Source organism: Salvelinus alpinus, chromosome 2, assembly GCF_045679555.1.
Source record: "Salvelinus alpinus chromosome 2, SLU_Salpinus.1, whole genome shotgun sequence".
NCBI lineage: Eukaryota > Metazoa > Chordata > Actinopteri > Salmoniformes > Salmonidae > Salvelinus > Salvelinus alpinus.
Genome location: NC_092087.1, coordinates 127,035,265 through 127,059,023, shown reverse-complemented (window position 1 = coordinate 127,059,023; position 23,759 = coordinate 127,035,265). Strand labels below are relative to the sequence as shown.

Sequence of the window (23,759 nt, the reverse complement as noted above, 5' to 3'; positions counted from 1 at the left end):
GTCGTTCTAGCTTCTGTGTCAGTTTACTACCCTAAACTTCATACGTACACGCCTGTATGTCTAGGAGTGCTGTGTGATTGGGTAGGTTTTTCCACTGAAAGCCGACAGGCCAGGGAGGGAGCCGTGGTGGAGGGGAAGAGGAAGCCTTTTGTTTGTACTGGAACAATGCTGTGAATGAGACAGTGTGGGGCTGAAACAGGAGTCCAAACAGGACAGAGGTGACTGATGGGCGTCTACAGGCCCTGCCTGTTGGTAATGAGGTTTGCAACGTGGGTGGTGTGTTGGGGGAAGAGTCTTGTTCGACAGTCTTGTTCGAAAGCATGGCCTGGGTCATAACACAGAGCCCATTGCAGGGAGGTGGGTGAGGTGTGTCTCTCTTTCTCGGCAGCTGCATACACGCACTCCTTTTGACTTATGACCTAAACTAGCTGGGAATCTATCCATTGACTCTTTTCTCCCTTGTTTTCACACACCCCCGCTTCCTAAAAAGCAGCCCGTCCTTCCCCCCTTCTCAGTAGTTTTCCATCCCAGCCCGCTTTGACCACAGTGTGAAAAAGACTATGACAGAGTCACCAAAGCTCTCCAGACTAGTAGTCTAGAACATTCAGTTTATCCTATCCCAATCCATTGGAGGTCAATAGCTGAACTAACGCTGGATCAGTGTTCTGCTGTCTCATTAGGCTAATATACAGTTGAGTTGACAGGGTAATGTCTGACTGTATAGATGGCTGTAAAGATTTCACATACAGTGCCTTCAGAAAGTATTCATACGCCTTGACTTATTCCACGTTATGTTGTTACAGCCTGAATTGATTAAATCATTCTCTCACCCATCTACACACAATACCCCATAATGACAAAATGAAAACATGTTTTTAGAAATGTGTGTAAATGATTGAAAAATTAATTCAGAAATATCTCATTTACATAAGTATTCACAACCCTGATTCAGTACTTTGCTGAAGCACCTTTGGCATCGATTACAGCTGTGAGTCTTTCTGGGTAAGTCTCTAAGAGCTTTCTACACCTGGACTGTGCAACATTTACCCCTTTTTCTATTCAAAATTCTTCAAGCTCTGTTAAATTGTTTTTTTCATCATTGCTAATGCCATAGATTTTGAAGTAGATTTAAGTATAAACTGTAACTTGGTCACTCGGGAACATTCGCTGTTCACTTGGTAAGCAACTCCAGTGTAGATTTGGCCTTGTGTTGTAGGATATTGTCCTGCTGAAAGGGGAATTCATCTCCAAGTGTCTGGTGGAAAGCAGACTGAACCAGGTTTTCCTCTAGAATTTGACCTGTGTTTAGCTCCATTCTGTTTCTTTTTATCCTGAAAAACTCCCCAGTCCTTAACGACTACAAGCATGCCCAAATCATGATGCAGCCACCACTATGCTTGAAAATATGGAGTGTTGCCCCAAACAACACTTGTATTCAGGACAAAAAGTGAATAGCTTTTATTTTGTTTTTTAACCTGTTTTCGCCCCAATTTCGTGGAATCCAATTGGTAGTTAGTCTTGTCTCATCTAGTGCGCGATGGGACATGGACATCCCTGCTGGCCAAACCCTCCTCTAACCGGGTTTGGGTCTCCCGGTCTCGGCCGGCTACGACAGAGCCTGGACTCGAACCCAGAATCTCTAGTGGCACAGCTAGAACTGTGATACAGTGCCTTAGGCCACTGCACCACTCGGCAGGCCTCTTTGCCAGTTTTTTTGCAGTATTACTTTAGTGCCTTGTTGCAAACAGGATGCATGTTTTGGAATATTTTTATTCTGTGCAGGCTTCCTTTTCATTTTGTCAATTAGGTTAGTATTGTGGAGTAACTACAATATTGTTGATCCATCCTCAGGAGAAAACGATCACAGCCATTAAACTGTAACTGTTTTAAAGTCACCATTGGCCTCATGGTGAAATCCCTGAGCTGTTTCCTTCCTCTCCGGCAACTGAGTTAGGAAGGACGCCTGTATATTTGTTGTGACTTGGTGTATTGATATACCATCCAAAGTGTAATTAATAACTTCATCATGCTCAAAGGGATATTCAGTGTCTGCTTTTACATTTCTTTACCCATCTACAGTACCTGTAGGTGCCCTTCTTTGCGATACATTGGAAAACCTCCTTGGTCTTAGGTTGAATCTGTGTTTGAAATTCACTGCTCGAATGAGGGACCTTATGTACCCGATCTGTATGTGTCGGGTACAGAGATGAGGTAGTCATTCAAAAATCATGTTAAACACTATTATTGCACACAGTGAGTCCATGCAACTTATTATTAGACTTGTAAAGCACATTTTCCCTACTGAACGTATTTAGGCTTGCCATAACAAAGGGGTTAATTCAAGACATTTCAGCTTTTTATTTTTCATTAAAACATAATCCCACTGGCATTGTGTGTAGGCCAGTGACAACAAGTCTCAATTTTAATTAATTTTAAATCCGGGCTGTATGTGGAAAGTCAAGGGGTGTGAATACTTTCTAAAGGCAATTTATGCCTTAGTCATATCTAACTTGACACCTCAGTGAGCAGTGTGTTTTTCAGCGCAACACCATAAAATCATGCCATAAAATGCAGATCTCATGCACTTTGTTACATTTTAATCTCTTCCTCCTCTGGTTATTACTGTAGGTTGGTCCCTGCTTGCAGGGGGGAGCTGGGTCTCTGACTCTGAGGACATTGAACCATTTTGTTTGTTCTGCGGGCCTGCAGCGTCTGGTTGCACTGCAACCGTCTGTCTCCAAGAAAACTCTATTTAGGAATAAACTATTTAGGAATAAACTAACATTCTAATGTAAATTGATTTGTTACTTTGCCTTTTAAGTTCCGCTGGGCTAAATCTTACAGCACTTAGCCTAGCTGATAGGGTATTCATATTGCTGCCAATTGCTGCAATGTTTCATGCTATAAAATCTCTAAATCCGCGCACCAAAGTATTAGACTTCCTTGTTAAACAGCTTCTTAGCCGTAGTGTATTGACCGTGCTAATCTTTACTACCGACATAAATTCGCACATTAGCTTCTATAAATGTTATGTAATTTAGCATGGCAGTAGAGAGAACTGAGGGACGGAAATGCAAGTTTGCGATTCACGTGGGAATCAATGTTGTGTTGAGTCCATTAAATGTTTTCCACTTTTTTTTTGTGGGTAGATCAGCTTTAATATTGCAGATTGTGGCTTCATCAATGTAATCCTTTGCTGGTTGAGAGAATGCCAAGAGTGTGCAAAGCTGTCATCAAGGCAAAGGGTGGCTACTTTGAAGAATCTCAAATATAAAATATATTTTGATTTAACACTTTTTGGTTTACTGGTTTATATGTTCCATATATGTATTTCATAGTTTAGATGTCCTCGCTATTTTTCTACAATGTAGAAAATAGTAAACATAAAGAAAAACCCTTGAATGAGTAGGTGTGTCAAACTTACTGTAGATTTTCGGTCACAGTATATTTTACATTAGTTATCTTGTTATTTTTAGTCCCACCCTTCAGCACCTCTCCCATCTCTGAACACCATCCAGTTTAGTTTTTTCCGACTGTGCTGTGATGTTTCACAAAAGTTCTGAACCTTTCTATTTTGATTAGTTTCTAGATTATATATTAAAGATGGAAAAAAATCCTAAGAGTATTATTGATCGGTTGACTATGAATTTTCGAATCACCCAGCAGTGTTATTTGCAGGGTTAGCTCCAGATAAATTAGCAATTTTTTACCAAAACAAATTATCTAATGATTGTTTCTTCACAGCAAAATCTACAGAGCTGGAATGGTTGTATTCCCCATTTATATACAATTTTATTCGTTGCAAGAATTTTGTATAATTGAAATTGAAAAACTAAGTTGACAGTCTTTCTTACACTATCATTTTCTTTCATAGTTTAAAAAGACAATCCTCTAAAAGCTTCCCGAAAACATGTTCTACTTGTCCATCCAGATGCAGACTATGTCAAAATGGTGCCATTTTCTCTGTCAGCCCTCTGTGGACAGACACTGTATGGGATTATGTTTGACAGTGTCTAGTCACACCTAGAGCTAGAGGATGTAAAATGGCAAAGCCAATAGGCCTACTTGAACTGGACTGAAATTGATACCTGTCAATGATCTATTGTGGGGTGGCAGGTAGCCTAGTGGTTAGAGCGTTGGATCAGTAACCGAAAGGTTGCTAGATCGAATCCCCGAGCTGACAAGGTAAAAATCTGTCGTTCTGCCCCTGAACAAGGCAACCCACTGTTCCTAGGCCATTGTAAATAAGAATTTGTTCTTAACTGACTTGCCTAGTTAAATAAAGGTAAGAAAATTGCCTACAAGCAGAGTTTTGTTAGCATGAATAATTTAGAAAGCATGCATTAGGCATAAAAATAACTTGTATGTTGTTGCTCCTGAACCGGATGATGGGATTTAAGAATGCTGACTGCAGGGATGAAGTCACTTCAATACAATAAGCAGTCCTTTCATGGTTTGAGGCTCTACTATCTAAGCATTGCTCTACCAACAATAAGGCATCTTTGGAGGCTGATCGGCCCTTTCGCCTACAATCGCTTCACTGCAATCCCTTCTCAGCCCGCCAGCAATTGTATTCTAACGTGAACAAATGGACCAGAAAATGGCCTAGTTGACTGTGGGAGACTTTCCCAATCACGCAATCTCCACCAGCTACCTACCAGGCAGCCACAAACCTTTGGCTCAGGGTGGTTTAGCCCGGTATGGTTTCATCATACCGTAATCACAATTTTAAGAGGCCTGGGGTGATTGTAGTTAGTTTCCTCATTGGACTTACTTATCCCGATTTCATCATGTTGAACAACACAGATGTCCTGCAAGGCTAATTGAACATTATTCCATTGTGCAGTGTGGATGTGTCATTTAAAATTTTTTTTTTTTTTTAGAGTAGGCTTATTGCAACATATGGTCCCCACTCGACTTCACAAAGCTTATAGTGAGGTACAGTGTCAGTAAAGAGACAGAGGGAGAATTTCTGTCCTGTGTCTGCCAGAGGGACATTTTATTTATTTAGTCATTTTTGGTGTTCAGGATATTCAGGAAAAACTCCTGGCTCTATAATGACCCTTAGCCCTGGATGAGGGGTAAATGTCCACATCCACAATGGCCATTGTTTCAGACAGCGAGGTCAATGCCCTTGGCTACTTCAATAGAGTCAGTAGTCGGGTGACGGGCTGCCTGCAGTGACGTGGCCCTCAGGTATAACTCCTAAGGGAGACACAATGAAGGGGAGAGGAGCTCTGAGTTGACCTCTGTGGTGGATGGTGATGACTCAGTGTCTGGACAGTGCATTGAGTGGTGACTGTCTCTTGCCTCCTCACCCTCAGTTGGAAGATAAAGTTGTTAACCTTTACTGGTTTGGCTAGGAGGTAGGCATAGTCAAACATGTGCAAACGTTATGGTGGTTGAACATATGGTTTGGGATTCTTGAACATATACCATGTGCAATATTTTTCTTTAGGCCATGATTTATTCATCCATTCGTAGGCCAAGTTCTTGTAAGGATATGATACATGATCTTAGCTACTAGTACCTATTTAGGCCAAAAGTGCAGAAAAGGATTAGATACATTTAAGCACACACAGGAGCAGTGAAGACTGAAAGCCGATTTATGGCCCGGCATCTGCAGTGGCCGTACAGCATTTACAGTGATGCAGCCTCCGCAGAAGTCAGAGCCATTCATACTTATCAAGATTCTCTGAGCAGAGCAGAGTGTGTCATACGCATCCAACACATTGGTCTGCACCACTTGTAGTGATTCAGGACTTATCTCGGTAGCCAGCCAAGACCTAACTTCTGAGACGTTGGAGTCGGTTTCCCAGTGCTTGACATAGCTCAGCCAATATAGCGTGAAGTAAAAAGGCGGTACCATTTTCCCACATGCATCTCCACTTCAACCCTTCATATTTGTTTGTTGCTTTACGAGCTTGTCCTGCAACTGCCTCTTCTCGTGGCAAGCATCCCCTTCCATAGATGCGGTAACACACACTGTCAATGGAACTCGACCAAAACAATGGAAATGCCATGGAAATGGGTGAGGGAAAGATCCTGAATCTCCTCATTTCCCCCAAGCAAAATTAGCCTACATTTAGGCTATTGTTTGTGTACTTCACACTGCATTAGTTAAAAACAACTGACTACCACCACCAATTTCTGTATGCTAGCTATGCTACCAGCTTTTACGAACGGGAGTTAACATATAGTAGTCTAAACCTTAAAGGGGACAACTTTATAAATGTTTTGCAGCGAAAACAGCCAAATATATCCAGATCCGACTTTAGTAACCACATTGTGGGCCTGTTTAAAATACATCAATCATGACGGATTTGACAGATATCCACTTTGTTAGATCAGATTTGTTGAATGTGTGCCAATTCGGCGTCCTATCCCCCACGGTTTGCATTTCATTGACTTCTTTACCACATTTCTCCCCATTTACCTCTTTCCAAGAGTTCAAACAATCCCTACACGAGGTGTCATAAAGATGTTTTATATTTGCAAACTTGTTCTGATAGCCTTTTGTCAAAGTTCTACATGTTTATTGTGAAGGAAGTTGCAAAGGAAGTGAGTTTGTGTTTATACAGGAGGTACCGCCCCGAACTACTGTCAACCAATTATATCAATGCTGAGCTATACGGAGCCCTCCACGTTGTTGCAAAATTTGGGAGGCGCACGGCATCGACCGACAGAGCTCGATTTGGCCTCCGGAGGCTCCGCAATTGCGTCACCCCCTCCGTACGGAATTTCCGGATCAAGCCTAAATCACGTTTTAGGAGTGACCATCTACAGCAGGGTTTCCCAACCCTCTCCTTCGGGCCCTCCCAGACCTTTCAAATGTTTGTTTTAACCCTAAATTGGCACACCTGATTCAATTAGTCAAAGGCTTGATGATAAGTTGACTAATTAAATCGGGTGTGCCAGTTTAGGGTTAAAACAAAAATGTGAAGGAGAGGGTTGGGAAATCCTGATATTCAGGGTATCCCCTTCAGAAAAGGCTTAAAGAGGATTCTTTCTAGTTTGACATGGGCTGTCAGCAGGTTCTGTGTTTACAAGAGGCTCCACTGACCCCTGTTTCCCAGGTCAACATCAGAGAACGCTTGGTCCTCAGGCTGGGCTGAGAAGTGGTCACCTCAGTTTCCCAAACTCGGTCCAAGGGTTGCTCATTTTTTGCCCTAGCACTACACATCTGACTCAAATAATCAACTAATCATCAAGCTTTGATTTGAGTCCGCTGTGTAGTGCTAGGGCAAAAACCAAAACGAGAACCGAGTTTGGGAAACGCTGCTTTAACCCATGGAAGCTGCAGCCTATTCTGTTTTTGTAAAATACATAGCTGCCTACCTAATGCTGAATTTAAATAATCTTGATTTAATTTCTTCAAATAAAATCTAATGTATTAGAGGCTACTGTACTGAAAGGTTGTCATCTTGACATTTCCCAGCCCCGATCACACCATTTAATTCTGTATCCCCACTCATTATCCAAAAGTGTTTCCTATGAAGTCAATCGCTGATATTGCTTTCCAGAAAATGTAACCCATCCCGGGTTGAAAAGTTCAACTGAACCGAGGAATTGGGGATGGCTTAGTTTCGGGGGTGAAAAGTTCACCAGTTTATTAATAATGCAGCATGTTGGTGTGAAGGAGACGCAACAGACAGCTGTCTAGTGTTAAAGACAGTGTGAGTGCTACTTCCTCTCCTATCTAGACGCTTCCATAACATCTTTGCATGTTAGATACGTATTCTGTCTGAGTGTAGCTTCACCCAGAGAGGTCAAATGGAGTTTAAGAGGCTTGAAGTCTCTCACAGCACGGCTCTCATGAGGGTGGTCCGTAGTGCCATATGTTATGTAGGTCTTAACACTATTATCAGAGGTGTGTGTGTAGACACACACTTACACATTCAAGATATCCCGTTGGCATGCACGGTTGCTTTCAGAGGCATGGAAGTACACGCCTTGACACCCTATAATGGCCCTACTCGGCAGGGTGCCACAAAAACTAAACTTGGTGGTTATGCCTTGAAAGATGATGGGGATATACAGGCCTCTTCGAAGGCAGAACTTCAGCATTCATCTGAATTAACGTTCTAGACAAGAATGGTGTCTGCTGTCTCCCATTTTAGAATTGCTCGAATTTAAATGGTTTCCATATTTGATGAGAAGCCGCTCACATCAGAGAAATTCTTGAATTTTGGCGTTTTTCTTTTACTCGACTTCTCACATAACATTCCCTTCATCCTGTGAGTGCCTCCATTCATTGGAAGCTTCGTGGCCAATTCTGCCCGGTAACAGTGCACCTGGGAGGTCAATGATTTGGTGAAAGAGGCTTTTATTTTAGCATGGTCAGACATTGGAGCAGGGTGCAGGTAATCCGCTTTTCTCCATTAGCATTAGGGTAACATGAGATCTACTGGTACCGACTTTACTACGGTGTGCTGAATGGAAGGGCTCAGTGTTGGTCAAGTCTCCATGGGTTGGTCAAGACTCCATTGGTTACGACCTCCCGAGTCCCATCTCCATGGGTTATGACCTCCCCTGGAGATCACTGTGACATGTCCCACTGAGATTTAACTCAGAGTAATCCTAACCTTAACCAGGTCATAATCCTAACCTTAACCAGGTCATAATCCTAACCTTAACCAGGTCATAATCTTAACTGTAACCAGGTCATAATCCTAACCTTAACATTACGGGAATTAACAAATATCTTATCCTGTATCAGTGGTTAGGGGCATCCTAAGGATCTGGCCATCCAGCCTGTCACGAACATTACAATGACTGATGAATTCACTAAGGCTAAGCAATTTTTTTTTAATTTTTTTTTAGCAATTTGACTGAAATTCATGCGATTTTGTGTTCCTTAGAATCAGCTTTTGACAGCATGTTGCTAGCGTTTAGAATCACAAATCCATTTTCAGTATATAAGCCTACACTTGCTTTAGCCAAGACTGTGACCTCTTATGATGCTCGTTTTCTCCTCATTTCATCCTGACGGCATGTCCATTTGGTCCCTGCAGGATCAGTTTAGTCTGTCTAGTGTTCTTGGCTCATAGCCAAACTGTCGGCTCTAACAGTGTAATTTCCCCTGACGAGCTGATTGGTTGTCTTCACGGTGTCATTTGGTTTGTGTCATGATGTTGTGATTCTGTTCGATTGGCTGTGTAATTTTGGTCGCTGTCCTGGTCTCTGGATTAAACGGGCGTGATTTGAGCCGTAACTTCCTTGCTTTGTGCTTCACTGTGTAATTTTCCTAGTATTTTGGTGGCTGTCTTTTCCTCCCTCGACATTCTTGAGTGTGTAATCAATTTTCACGTTGTCTCCGGGACGTGTGTGTGTGTGTGTGTTGTCTGGCCCGGCAGCCTGTCTGTTGGGGACTGGTAATCGTGACAGTGTGTGTGTGTGTGTGACAGACTGGCTTTTCCTGGCAGTATCATGACGCTGTCAGTGCTTAGTGCGCTTCTCCCCAGCCTCCATACATAACTCCATGGTGAGACTGGTTCGTTCCACTACCCACCCTGCTATTCCTTTTCCTCTTTCCCAAAACAGACAGAATCACACAAACCACCAACTTTCTGACCTCATCCAGAACTTGTGTGTGTCTGCCATACATTTTATAGCACTCTTCCTCCATGACAGCCTGTATATGAAACTGGCAGACATTTGAAAGATAGCGTACAGTACCTAAGAGAATGCAGGCAAGTCTGTGTTATGGCTATAAGTCTCTCTCAGGATCCTGTCTCTGGCTCGTGTGTGTGCGTGTCTCGGAGTGTTCGTGTGTGTGTGTTGCGGTATGGGAATGGAAAGTGCCCCATCACCTGCTCCCTACTCCTCACCCTGCATAAATAATGACCGTTGAGTCTGTGGGGCGTTGAAATGAGTGTGTGTCGTGACAGACACTGCAGACATTGAGTGAGTGCATACCACAGCTTTGAGTAATGAGGTGGGCTTTGAGAGTAGTGCATTCCCCGGGACCGTGCGGCTGTGTAAAGGATACCCCCCCCCCCCCCCCAGTCTGTGTCCTCCCAGCGCCTGCAAGGGAAAATACCTTTCCTGTCACTTGTCAGTATGGGGAGCATTTTAGTTACGCTAATTTAGGTAGGCAAATTCTGTAGGCATAGGCATATGTTTCTGAGTCAATAGGTTTTTGTGGTGTTGGATACCAGACATGTTGGATACCATGACGATCATTTCCCTTTGGGGATTAATAAAGTACTATCTCTCATCTCGTCTCTCGTCTCTCATCTCGTCTCTCGACTGTTACATTTCACCTGTCACTTTGCGGGCATAGGAAAGTAGCCTAGACACTGAGACACAGCAGTTCTATGATGGAAGGAGACCCAGACACCCCTCTCCTCTCTCCTCCCCTCCTCCATTTTGTGTCCTCACATTCTCCAGGGTCATCCATCTATCTGTCTGGGTCAGACTCTGGCCCAGACTCCTCCAGGCTCGCGGTGAGCTAAGTTGTCATGGAGGTCAGACTCCTAGACTACACTGGGGCTGCTACAGCCTTACCTCAACAATCCCTTCCCCCCTCCATTGCTCTACTGTTCCACCCCTAATGTCCCCCAATCAGCACCAGTGGTCTTGACGAGACCGGCCAACTGGGTACCTCCCAAGGTCCAGAAACATCTCCTTGGAATGTCTTTCCACTCCTCTGGCTAATCTGTAGGGGCCTGGCTGGGTAGTAGCCTGCTATCTGTCTGCTGGGAGGGGATGGGGGGGGATAGAACTAAGTGTAGTGTGTGTGTATCCAGATTGTCATACCTTCATACTGGGATATTCTGTAATATTCACACAGAACACAAGGGGTGCTGTTTTCAAACCCCACTGATACTCTGTAATCCAAAGGTTATCAAAGCTAACAAGTAAATGTAAAATCCCATAGAAAATGCTAACGAGTGCATTGCCAACATTTTGTTTAGGTCAGAAACTGTACTATACAAGTAACTCCAAAATGCTACTCAGTTTGCTGCAAGCACAAAACAAATATTAGCCTGCAATGCTCTTGATCCACAAGGGTATTCTCTGCTGTTCTGTGGTTAGCTCCGAAGAAGCTAACCACTTGGCTAACTAGCTACTAAATTAGCAAACCAAATGAACACCCGCAGAGCATTTGGCACATTATTAGACAGTTAACCTAATAGTTATAAGATATCTAGCTGGCAAACATTTAGTTGTGGATTCCATACTGTAATTATATCACCCGGTGCATGTTGCAGAACAGTGAGTGACACAGAAGGCTCCGGTCTCTTGTCATTGTGTGCTTGTAAATAAACACCATGTGACTGGGGACTACCGGTAAGCTTCATAATGTGACAAGTGAAATGAAGAACGTAATGTTCTTTATCTCCTAACATATTGCACAAGTTGACTGCAGGTATTTTACGTAAGTAGCTACAAATATTAAAATGTATTAAAAAAAAACTTCAAAAATAGTCTCAACGGTATTGAAAAACATCCTGTGGCTTTTTCCAAATACCCCAGTATACGGTATATACGGTATACCGCTCAACCCTACTGAGTTCTATTGCTACCTAAAAGAACTTGGCAGTACTAGGAAGACATTCCATAACTTTGGCCCACTTTGGCTCACCTGGACCCCATTACACCAGGAGAGAGATTTACAGAGATGGTAGAGAGAACTGTGAGCGAGAGAACTAGGCATAGTGCTCCTTCAACTCATCTTTGCTTCTCTTCTGGAAGCCATTGTGTGTTGGCTCTTGGCTGTGATGCTTACCTCAGGGACTCACTCCGTATTGGAAAGAATGCTTGTCTGCTCAATATTTTACAAGGGAAGCCTCTAACCACTCTCTCTGCTGGCCCGTAATGGGCGGACAAACTGACAGACAACAGGGGTTACCCAGGGCAACCATGAAGACGACAAAGTAGAGCCAAGCCAGAAATCCTCCAATAATTGAGCTGTTAAACGTTTTGAGGGAGCACCACCCAAAAGTGAGGTTTTTCGCAAAAGGGGACTGGGATTCTGAGCAGGAATCTAAGCCACTGGCAGGGATCAGATTCCAAGCTGAAGTTGGTTCTCATTTCATAATATCTGTCGGACTTCAAATACCTGGAGTGAAGGATTGAAATGGAGTGTAGCTTAGACTATTTGTGTAGGCCTAAACTGGACTTTGCCTTGTCATATAGGTGTGCCCCAAATTTGACCCACATGCTGTCTCTTGTGCTTTTGGTTGTTTTATTTAATATGTAAGCTCATAGGCTTTCCCCCCCCCCCCCCCACAGCTGCTTTGCGTTGAATTGAGAATTCACTAATATTGCTCTTCCATTGTAGCACACCGATCATTTTACTCATCTAACGTTTCTTCTTCTCTTCTCTTCCAGTGCTGTGTGCGAAGAACTTGTCGAAGAAAGACTTCTTCCGTGAGTAGTAACCCATTTTTTGTTGTTGCATCAGTGCTATTTCTGTCCTCCCCCCGTGCATTGGGATGGGATTGTCAGCTAGCTGGCTGGCTTTGAAGCCTTCAGTAGATGGAGTCCCATAGGAGCTCAGTCTGCCTGCAGTATTGGCTGACGAATACAGATTACAGATAGAACACATGATGCACATCGACGCTTGTCCCCCAATGCTATCCAATGAGGTGGAAGAGCATCGGTGATGAGCTAGTAATGCCTGACGCATGCTGTTATGACTGACACAGATGAGCAGCCATTAATGTCGTTTTAATAGTATTTTAATGTTACTCGGTCATTAGGCTGACTGTGAAAGGCTACCGGTCGTTAAGTAAGATACAGGAACTTCACAGTTATCTTCACATTGGCTTTATTCCAGAGGGTCTGGTGTAGTTTTATATCATGGCGAGACGGAGATACTCACCACAAGTAAATACCTCTGATGGGACACACAGCACAGGCACGTCCCCTTCGTAGGCTAATTATCATAGTGTGTGGTTTTGATAAAAAACTAAATTGGAACATTCTTTAGGCTATACAGTTGCACATCTCCCTTGAGACCGTGTATTGGATTACTGTGGGCTTTAAGGCACAGTTTCCTGTAAATGACTCTCTCACACACACACACACACACACACACACACACACACACACACACACACACACACACACACACACACACACCTGCAGAGGGAAGTCCCTGCTTCCTCTGCCAGTATGGCATTGGAGTGAATGTGACTCAACAAGTTTGACCTGTGGGTGGTATCATTGCCTGGAGCCACACACACACTCCTAACTGTCACACACAGCATGTCATTTCCATGGAGCACAGTCTGTGTGTGTGTGCATACCAAGTTTCCGTTAGGACTATTTGGCGCCGAACAACGTGACCGGCAAGATTTTTAATTTCCCGGACATCCATATGCATTGGATACGTAACTCGTTAGGGTGTCCACCCACGGTGCTCAGAATCACATTTAGATTATTGTCATTCATCTTAACAAATTGGAAAGGGCCTGTAAAGGTTTAATAAAGTAGAACAATGTTCTTATACCAACATGACAGGTTTTAATGAAAAGCAAAAGATTACTCATTGCGTATTCATCCCTGCTATAAATCATCAATGAATATCATTGGAAAAAATATTAAAACATTTAGTGTAGAAAAACAAGCCTCCTAAAAAGTAATACACAACTTCAAAATATCATATTTGTATAAAATAATTTGCGAACGACCTGACCTATAGGCTATTTGTATGAACACTTTATTTAATAAATAGCAAAACACAGCTGTTTTCAAATACAATCTAGCCTTTCTAATTTAATTCAGCCTAGGCATGAACATTTTAAGTAAGCCTAATAACTAACAAAACATGGCTGTCTACGAACACCAGGGCCGGCCGGTCATGACTAGAAACGATCCAGCTTTTGTCAAATTAACGGCAGATTTGACTTTTCGTAGCAGGTTAGGATAATTTTACGTAGCAAGTTAGGAAAATTAGGTTAAGGTTAGGAAGGAGTTAGGGTTAGCTAAAATACAAAACAATTCAACTTTTTACGTTAATTTGACAAAAGCTGGATCCCTTCTAGTCATGACTGGGCCGGCCCGCACCATTCCCCATTCCCCGCTGTTATTCAGCACCACATCAGTGGAAAGAGGACATGCTAGGCGGCCACAAAATTCAGGAATTTTAAAGCTGATGTTGACCAATCAAATTCGATATGCAAATAAACAACATTTATTAAGGCTCCTGCGAAACGAGGCCCGCGCCATGCATTTCTGAAAGCACTTGTTTCCAAAGCTCAACTGATATCTCTATTTACAGTTCTACTGCGTGATGCTTATAAATGTTATGTTCATTGTAATTTGAACTGTCGTGAGGTCGTGTCACGTGTGATACGTTGTTTATTGAGAACTCTGTTTCCTACAATAGGCAGTTGGCTGCCTAGTGATTGCAACATTGTAACTCTCCGATATGAATAGTTGGCAACGATGTTTTGTTTCCAAGTACTACTGAATAAGCTCAACTGAAATACACATCATTACTCTACTCTCGTCTATCAATGCATTCCAAATCTTTATACTATACATGAAACGGGCGGGATATGTTGATCTTGCCTAGGTGTGTGTGTGTGTACCGTCCCTTATCAGATTTCCAAAGACTATAATAGACTGGCGTGGAACGACATGCTTCTGAGCAGCTTGCTCAACTACAACTACACACAATATTTCCTATATATATCTAAATGAGTCACAGTGTAAATAAAGTCCATTGACAATGGATGTTTTGTATGCCGTCTTATGACTCAGTTTCTATTGAACTGTATTCAAATACAACAGCTATCATTTTGACGAGCAACTACATATCCTCCATTTTGGCTCCATTTTCAGCTATAAGAAATTGTCGCACACTCTATATATATATAAACTCCCAGTAATTTATTGGGTTAAATCACCAACGTTTCGACATCACCCTGAAGAAGGCACAGTGATGCCGAAACGTTGATTTACCCAATTTACTGGGAGTTTATATATAGAGTTGTGAGACTCTCTTTTTATAGCTTATAGTTTATTCACTGTTAGTCAGCACCTCTACTTAAAATACAGTTCTCTGGGTGTGTGCCAGCTCATGTTCTCTATCCAATTCCAGCTAGAACATATCTTCATGTCAGATAATTTAATATTATTATGTGAATTGGTCTGATAGTCATTGTTTCTATGCAATCAGCTTGTGAATACAGTTACCTCAACTCATTCAGGCATACGTCCTCCATTTTGTCTCCAATTGCAACATATAATCTCCATTTCATATCAACATTTATTTTCCATGCTAGATAAATGAACCATACTGTGACTGTAGTTCCATTGACTCCATTGTTTCTATGCCATCCACAGTTGTGAATACAATCCTCCATTTTGGCTCCTCCTCCACAGGGCTGCCTGACCCCTTTGCCAAAGTGGTGGTGGACGGCTCGGGGCAATGCCACTCCACAGACACCGTAAGGAACACGCTGGACCCCAAGTGGAACCAACATTACGACCTGTAAGTCACCAGGGAAGTCTCTAAACTGGGGGGACCACCTTAGACCAATAAACCCTTGTTTCACCATGTCTTCCTAGTTCCAGCTTGCCTCTGCAATTTATCCTTTCCGATCTACAAAAGTGCCTAGTAGGAAATAGTAGCATAACCTCGTCCCCAGGGAGAACGTCTGGTGTGTGAGACTAAGAAAGTAAGGGACTAGGGTCTGGATTTGGTGAAACTCGCTGTCAACTCCTGAAGAAACAACTTCCTAAAATGGATGCCAAAGAACCACAGATATCTGTTAACACATTCTTGTTGCCTATCGTTTTCAACATTGTCACACTGTTCTGGTTTCATTGACTAAGCTGTGGCGTCTCCGATCTCCATGCGCTGCTATGATAAGAGTGCGAGGAATGCAGCAGGTTACCCTCCCTTCCCGTGCTAATGTGCAGGAACACCCACCATAAACCATTTGAGGCCTTTTGACTGGGCTGCTGCACGCTCACTCTAAGGCTAGTCCGAAATTGCACCCTATTTCCTATCTAGTGCACTACTTTTGACTAAAGTCCTGGTCAAAAGTAGTGCACAATATAGTGAATAGGGTGCCATTTGACGCAACTCTAGTCTAACCATTGGGACTGTCCGACTGAAATGAGCCATGTGTTGTGAATGTCGAGCAGCAAGCTTCACGTGCTCTTCTTGGGAGTAATCGCCACCGGACCCAAAGGACCTACTGGCAGTGAGTTACAGGAGGGGGAAGAGAGGGATGTAGAGGGCGGGAGAAGAGGAGAGAAAGCTAGACATGGGGTGGTGTGTGTGTTACAAAAAGCATTGGGAAACTATGCAGAGATGTTGGTGTCTTGGCACCAAAACACTACGCACAGATTGAATAGTACAGGGAATGTGGGTTACATCATCAATTAGGTCCCCAAGAAAGAAAAAAATGAAAAAAGTCATTAAGTTGGGCAATGCAGCGGGAAGACCTGTTTGCTAGCTTTGCGCACACATGTAGATGTCTCTGTCTCTCACTGTGTGTTTGCATGCTTGTGTGTGTGCTTACACACCTGTCCCCCCCCCTGTCCCCCCCCCCCCATGCTTGTCTTCAAACACTCTCCTCTCCACTGGTCCCGAGGGAGTCTCCCCTGCCAGTGACCCCAGGGCTCTGTCACAGGAAATGGCTGACATGCCAAGGAGCACAGCCACAGATGGAGCCTTCAGCCTGTTGGCTGGCAGGTTGCCACTGCTCTCCACACCTCCCTCTTCCACACCAGGCCAAGCTAAGTGCTCAGCACACAGGCAACCCAGCAGCCCACTCTCTGTGAGTCTGCTACTGTAGTGTAGTCTGACCCCCTCAGGACTACAGACCGTTACAGCAGAATACATTCTTAATTTGCCCTGCATGTGCATATTCATGGAAGGGACTGTACTGGTGTACGAAATACACCAATCCAATGCTTTTTGTTTGAAATGCATTGGGTTGAGTGTATGAGTGTACACTTTGAAGAAATAGGGCACAGTCAAGGAGTGTGTGACATACAACCATTGACTAGTGCTTGTGTACTGGAAAACTCAGCCTGAGCATTGTCGTTGCAGGTTTCACTAATACAGTCAGTGAGTTTGCAATTATTGCGTAACTTATGTAGCTATACGTTTGCAGACAGAGGCCATTAAACCTGAAAAGAGAGAGCAGTCAAAACATGTATTAGTTCAGACCGTGTTTGGAGCTTGAGGAGCATACATTCTGCCACTCTCTGTTTTCTTATTCGCTGCATCAGCGCCTGCAGCAGGGCAGGCGGCATTAGAGCGACAGGTCATGTAGCTCCCAATGGGATGCTAACGGGATGCTAATGTGATGCTAATGCACTGTATATCCCTTAGGCAAGCTAAAGACGTCATGAATAGTGAAGGGGTTGTTTTAGAGCACAAGGCCCGTAAGCGCTCTCGCTGCCCTCTGTAGGAACCAATCTGGGTGTAGACGTGACCCATTTTAGCTTCATACTGTATGTTAGAGCCCTTGATCAATTTATACAGTAGGTGGTATCTCATATTTATATAGAGAAAGCCAATTGATATGACTGACGGTTGTATTTTTCAGAGGCCTTGATTGGTGAAAACCCATTCCCACTCCTTCTCTCACTGCACCAACCACGCTATCCTCCTCACCAGACTCCTCCCCGGTTCCCTAATCGCTCGTCCCTCTCGGCCCAGGAAACCCAGAGCAGGTGGCCGCCCATGCTGTCATATCCCAGAAGGCAGAGCTGGTCTCGCCAGCCGTCAGTGGAGGAAGTGTGACCGTGTCGTCTGCCAGTCTGTCTGGGCCGTTGATTAGTCTAGATGTCTATATCTAGCCTCATTACTTTTAACCCAGTCTGAGCTGTCAGACTGGCGTGACTGGGCACCCACTGGCATGACTAGATGTCTCCCATTGTGCCACCCCAGCTCACCAGTCACCATTAGTCACAAACCAGTAAATTGGCTAACTTGTTGCGTCATCAGCCTATAAACTGATCTAAGGCCAGTGTTGAGTGTTCCACCCTAATGGTTGAGGGATCAGTAAACTGATCCGAGATCTGTGATACTTACAATGAAAATCTCTTCAGACTAGCTAGACTGAGGCTCTATAAGTATTACTTACCTCATACTGTGGTGTTATCATATAGCTATACTTAGCCATATGCACGGACAAGTGGGTTTCCTTCTCTCTCTCTCTGTGGTTTTTTTCTCCTCCTTAATTTGCTGCGGTAAGCACTGTTCTAATCACCGGCTCTACCTGCAAAGCCATACTGCACATGGGTTCACAAATGCGTGTGCACACGCGCGCTTGTGTGTGAACGTGTGTTTATCACGGTGTGTGTGTACACGTGTGTCGTCCTCAAGTCATTTTGACTGAGGAAATTGTGTTTACCTGTCCTCATTTTCAAAGCCCCAGACGCTAGGTCACTGTCTGGTCTGCTCTCTCATTTCCCCTTAAACGCAGCCTGGGTTTGCAACACACACACACACACTCCAAATCATGTTGTTGGCCCATACATTACCACCACAGTGTAGAGGTGGAGTAACTTGGCTTAGTTTGAAGCCTTTATCCGGATCTAGATCAGACAGCAGGCGGAAATTTCAACCCACAATGCAGGGCTTTTAATATGAAAAAAAAAAACAGCTCAGATTTAATGTGCTTAGATTAAAGTTTTATTTCATTTCTGTCCGTCATTCCTTTTAAAGACGGAACAATGCAAAAAGACATACGCCTCTATGGAAGCATTTATTTTGTCCACAGACATCAGTTGCCAGTGATATTAGTATCAGATATTTGAGCAGACTTGTCTATTGACAAAAGGAGACACTGTGAGGTGAGCAAATTTGAAAACTGACTAGACAACCTCTTCCCTCTCCCTATAACAGTATGGGCTATGTGCATTTTCTATGTGCGCTCTGGGAAACTCGTCTCCTTGACATCTTTCTCTTCATGATGTATACGTATCCATGGAAGAGGGCTGAGTTGGGAAAGCTGTAATTAGACCAGTCGGTGTGTGTGTTACCGTAAGTGCTGTCTGTCTGGGGGACTGTGGTGCAGGAGAGAGAGGGGAGACGAGGTGTTCTCCTTTCTGATTCATGATGACTAGGCTGACCTTATAGCCAGACAAGCAGCTTCATCATCGTCATCGTGGACAGTTAGCACACTGTAATCCGAGTCATTTAGACCTCAGAACCCAATCCATACGTTCTGTGATGTGACTTTGTGTACACACTTGTTTCTTTAGTAGGTCATCCTCTTCGGTGTGTATGAGATGTACATTTCTCCCTTCCAGTTCTCTGCTGCCAATGACTGGAACGAATTGCAAAAATTGCTGAAGCTGTAGACTTATATTTCCCTCACTAACTTTAAACATCAGCTATCTGAGCAGCTAACCGATCGCTGCAGCTGTACATAGCCCATCTGTAAATAACCCACCCAATCTACCTATCTCATCCCCATATTGTTTTTATTTACTTTTCTGCTCACCAGTATTTCTACTTGCACATCACCATCTGATCATCTATCACTTCAGTGTTAATTTGCTAAATTGTAAATACTTTGCCACTATGGCCTATTTATTGCCTTACCTCCTCACGCCATTTGCACACACTGTATATAGACTTTCTTTTTTTTCTATTGTGTTATTCGCTTGTTTATTCCATGTGTAACTCTGTGTTGTTTATGTCGTACCCTTTTGCTTTATCTTGGCGAGGTCGCAGTTGTAAATGAGAACTTGTTCTCAACTAGCCTACCTGGTGAAATAAAATAAAAAATCATAAAAAAATCGCTTTGCTCTTACCCTGGGATAATGACTCGGCACTCCAAAAGCACAGTGATGAGACGGAGAGGGCCACTCAGTGTTGTAAGCGATGCATTTAAAGATCTTAAATTATGCATATTAAAGAGACTAGCTCGCTCGCTCACATTCTCTCACTCTAACTCTCCCACTCACATCAGTTGGTCTGATGTCATGAATTTGGTGACACATATTAAAGGGAATGTGTCACTCTCTTTGCCCTCCACAGGTACATTGGGAAGTCTGACTCCATCACCATCAGTGTGTGGAATCACAAGAAGATTCACAAGAAGCAGGGGGCCGGCTTCCTGGGCTGTGTACGCCTTCTCTCCAACGCCATCAACCGCCTCAAAGACACCGGCTGTAAGTGTGTGTGTGTACGTTCAAGCATGTATTAGAGCAATCATTTATTTTTGCCCGTGCACGTTTTGAGAAAAAGTGAATGTGAACGTGTGAGTGTGTGTCTGTCTGGAGGTGGTCTTAGTCTGGTGTGAGACAGCAAAAAAAACTCACAACGATTACTCAAACCCAGACACACATTCCCCCCTCTATTCATCATTATTCCATAACTATTACGCAACGCATGATCTGATTTATAGACCACATCAAAGACAAGACAGGCTTCTGTCCTGCCCCGCTACCTAGAAGGCCCTATTACACACACACACACACACACACACACACACACACACACACACACACACACACACACACACACCTGCCATTAAACCCTATTGATTGACGACCATCTGGGAGGCTGGCACTGTCTCTGCCCCGCTCTGCCCGCTCCCTCTCTGGGTATCAGGTGCCAGTCTGGCTGGCTAGGGCCCGGAGCATGTTGGTCGCTGCTTGGCCTGGTGAGACGGACGCCATCGAGAGCGGGATAGGGGGCTCCTGGGAGTTGGGAGTCTCGCCCACGCCTGGCACTGCCAGCGTCAAACACACTCCCTGGGGTTTCCACCTCTGTAGCGTGAAGGGAAACACACACGTCCTGCTGTCTCTTCAGACACAGACTTAACTGTATGTGAAGTAGACGTGCCGTCTCCCTTTTCTACTCTTGCAGTGACTGCTTCATTATGAGTACTTACTGGAAAGTCTATTTCCTTTGTGTTACCTGGCTTGTTAGCCGTTAGCTGCTGCGTGCAGACTGGGTCCCATCCCGACTGCTAGCATTAGCAGTGAACAACTGTAGGTATACAGCATTTCTCTTTTCAGCAAGTTATAACAGTTAACAGTTAAAGATGCTAGCTAGGCTGTTAAACAAGCTGGCTCCACTTACAGTATATTGCCTATGCTGTGATGTAGGCCTATTTGTACATCTAACTGCCCTACTTTCCTCACCCTCTGTCTATAGTATATATGTAAATATATCTGTACCACTCAGCGGTTTTCCCCCTAAGTGGTTTAGAATTGGAGCCATAACTGGCTGTGACAATGAGAGTCCTCTAGAAATTGTCAGTCAGACAGTGTGGCACTGAAGCCAGTCAGTATGGGTAGATGCTGCTGATGTGGACAACAAGTGGACAACAAGGGAGACAGGCTGTCGCAAGGCACCCCCCCCCACCCACCCCGCCTGTCTGTCTGTATGTGGTCCAGCCACCACAGTCTCTAGGGGCCTCTTCTTCTGCTGCCGCGCCGTGTCCTAACAGTCTGGCCCGGTACAGCTCTACAACTTCCTGTAAATTACTGTAGCATCACACAAACACACACTGACACAAACCTCAGAGCCCTTTGTCCTAGTTACAAATTGCAGGCCTCCGGATTCTGTCCTTTTTTTGTTGTCTTATTGTCCCATAGTTTATTTAAACTGGTTTTGGTTCGTCTGTGTTGGTGCACAGTAATGTATAGAATGTATACATGGATCAGTCATTTTAGTATTATGTCGGCTATGTACTGTCTGGGTGCCAAGACTTGTATACAGAGCGACATATACTGTTGATATACTGGTAATTAAGCCTACATATGTTGTGTAGACAGTGTCCTTTGTGGTCGTTTTGGTTCCCGTACCCTTTGTATTCCCCCGCTCTTTCCTTTCGTCTGAGCCTGTCCCCCCCCCCCCACCACCCTTTCGTTTTTTTTTTTATGCACCTCAGATGTTTGCAGGGCCAGGATCCAGTTTCACTTAGTCTCTTTTTTCCCCCGTCTTCTGAAAGCTGCTTACTATTCCGTCCTTGTAACCCCTAGACCGTCCCTGTTTAGTCTGGACACGTATCCGGAACAGATGCACAGTGCTGTCTGTCAGGACAGACGACCGGGGAGCGGATAGTCTCACCCCCCCCCCCACCTGTCTCCTGTAGTCTGGAAACAACCTAGGGTGTGCTCTCACTTTCTGCTCCCCCTGACCCAGACCAAAGAGTTAGCTAATAGGAGCTGACATGTATGTCTAGGATGTTTTAGGATGAGTAGAGGGAGAGCAGCTATGGCTGATTTGGGATCAGGTCTAAACCTGCACTGTGAAATGGAGATCCCTTTACTAGTGTAGGCCTCCTCCCATTGGCTGACGGTCTTATTCATAGGCAGATTTGATGTCGTTTTCTGACTCTCAGTCTTCATCTTTTCATATTTCTCTTGTTGTCCAAGGTATTAGTTTTCTTCACTTCTTGTTTTGAAGGCAAAGTGGAATGTTGTATGAGGATTTTTTTTGACACTTATTTTACCAGCTAAGTTGACTGAGAACCCATTCTGATTTACAGCAACGACCTGGGGAATAGTTACAAGGGAGAGGAGGCGGGATGAATGAGCCAATTGGAAGCTGGAAATGATTAGGTGCCCATGATGCTATGAGGGCCAGATTGGGAATTTAGCCAGGACACCGGGGTTAACACCCCTACTCTTATTATAAGTGCCATGGGTTCTTTAGTGACCACAGAGAGTCAGGACACCCGTTTAACATCCCTCCGAAAGATGGCACCCTACACAAAGCAATGTCCCCAATTACAGCCCTGGGACCTTTTTTTTTTTTAGACCAGAGGAAAGAGTGCCTCCTACTGTCCCTCCAACACCACTTACAGCAGCATCTGGTCTCCCATCCAGGGACCAACCTTGCTTAGCTTCAGAGGCAAGCCCGCAGTGGGAGGCAGGGTACTATGGTGTTGCGTGGTATGGTGTTGCGTGGTATGGTGTTGACATAACGGTATTGTAATAGCAGTGTTTGTCTTGTCCTTACTCAATACTAAGGCCAGACAGATATAATTCCATTAAGCTTTATAAATTCCCTTGGGGAAAAATAAAGCTTTCATAAGTTATTCTTTGCTCATGAATATTGTTCTCTTGTAAACCCACAGATCAGAGACTGGACCTGAACAAGCTGGGCCCCAATGACAACGACACAGTGAGAGGCCAGATAGTTGGTGAGTAGATCTGTGCAGTGCTGTGGACCGCACACAATACGCGTGCGCGCACACACACACACAACTCCGCACGCACGCACACCCACAGAAGCAAGCACACACACACACACACAAAAACACACTTTGGTCCGAGTTTGCAGACGTGTGGTTCTGTCTGGCACAACCGCAGGTCTGGTGGATGTTTCGCCACCATCATCGGACTGTCTGAAAGGAAAGACGTGTCTGTCTGAGTAGCTCGTCGTCTCGTTTCTAAGTAAAACCACCTTTGACCTCTTAGGTTTCCACGGAGTCTGTTTGCACAACACAGATGGGGCTCTCTGGATCCGGTGTCTCAGTACTCTGGGTTTACCTCGCCACCCACTGCTTGTAGTGTTGGGGATCTTTTCCAAACTGTGACCTGACCAGGAGGAACTCTGAGCCCCAGTTCAACTAGGGTCGAGAGTTTCCCTTGGTCAGGTTACGGTTAGGATAATCTCATTCTCATGGCCTTAGACCAATATCATGCAATGCTGTATAACTAACTGCTGCTGTTGTCTCCAGTGAGTCTACAGTCCAGAGACCGTATCGGCACAGGAGGCCCCGTGGTGGACTGCTGCCGTCTGTTTGATAATGATTTACCTGACGGGTAAGGACTCCGGATGTTTCTTTTGACTAAAGCTACATTATGTA

General features: G+C 44.2%; 1 protein-coding gene across 4 annotated transcripts in view; it reads left to right on the top strand.

Moving 5' to 3' along the window:
• LOC139568687 (E3 ubiquitin-protein ligase SMURF2-like) overlaps window positions 1-23,759 on the top strand; it is a 66,022-nt gene that overhangs the window by 14,872 nt on the left and 27,391 nt on the right. For 2 of the 4 annotated variants that reach the window (XM_071390696.1, XM_071390695.1), the window contains exons 2-6: window positions 12,340-12,378; window positions 15,343-15,451; window positions 19,970-20,103; window positions 23,025-23,090; window positions 23,631-23,715. In XM_071390696.1, coding sequence (XP_071246797.1) covers window positions 12,340-12,378; window positions 15,343-15,451; window positions 19,970-20,103; window positions 23,025-23,090; window positions 23,631-23,715 — 433 coding nt within the window. Of the gene's footprint in view, window positions 1-12,339; window positions 12,379-15,303; window positions 15,452-19,969; window positions 20,104-23,024; window positions 23,091-23,630; window positions 23,716-23,759 lie in introns of all 4 variants that reach the window. The other 2 variants (XM_071390694.1, XM_071390693.1) reach the window with 1 other exon arrangement.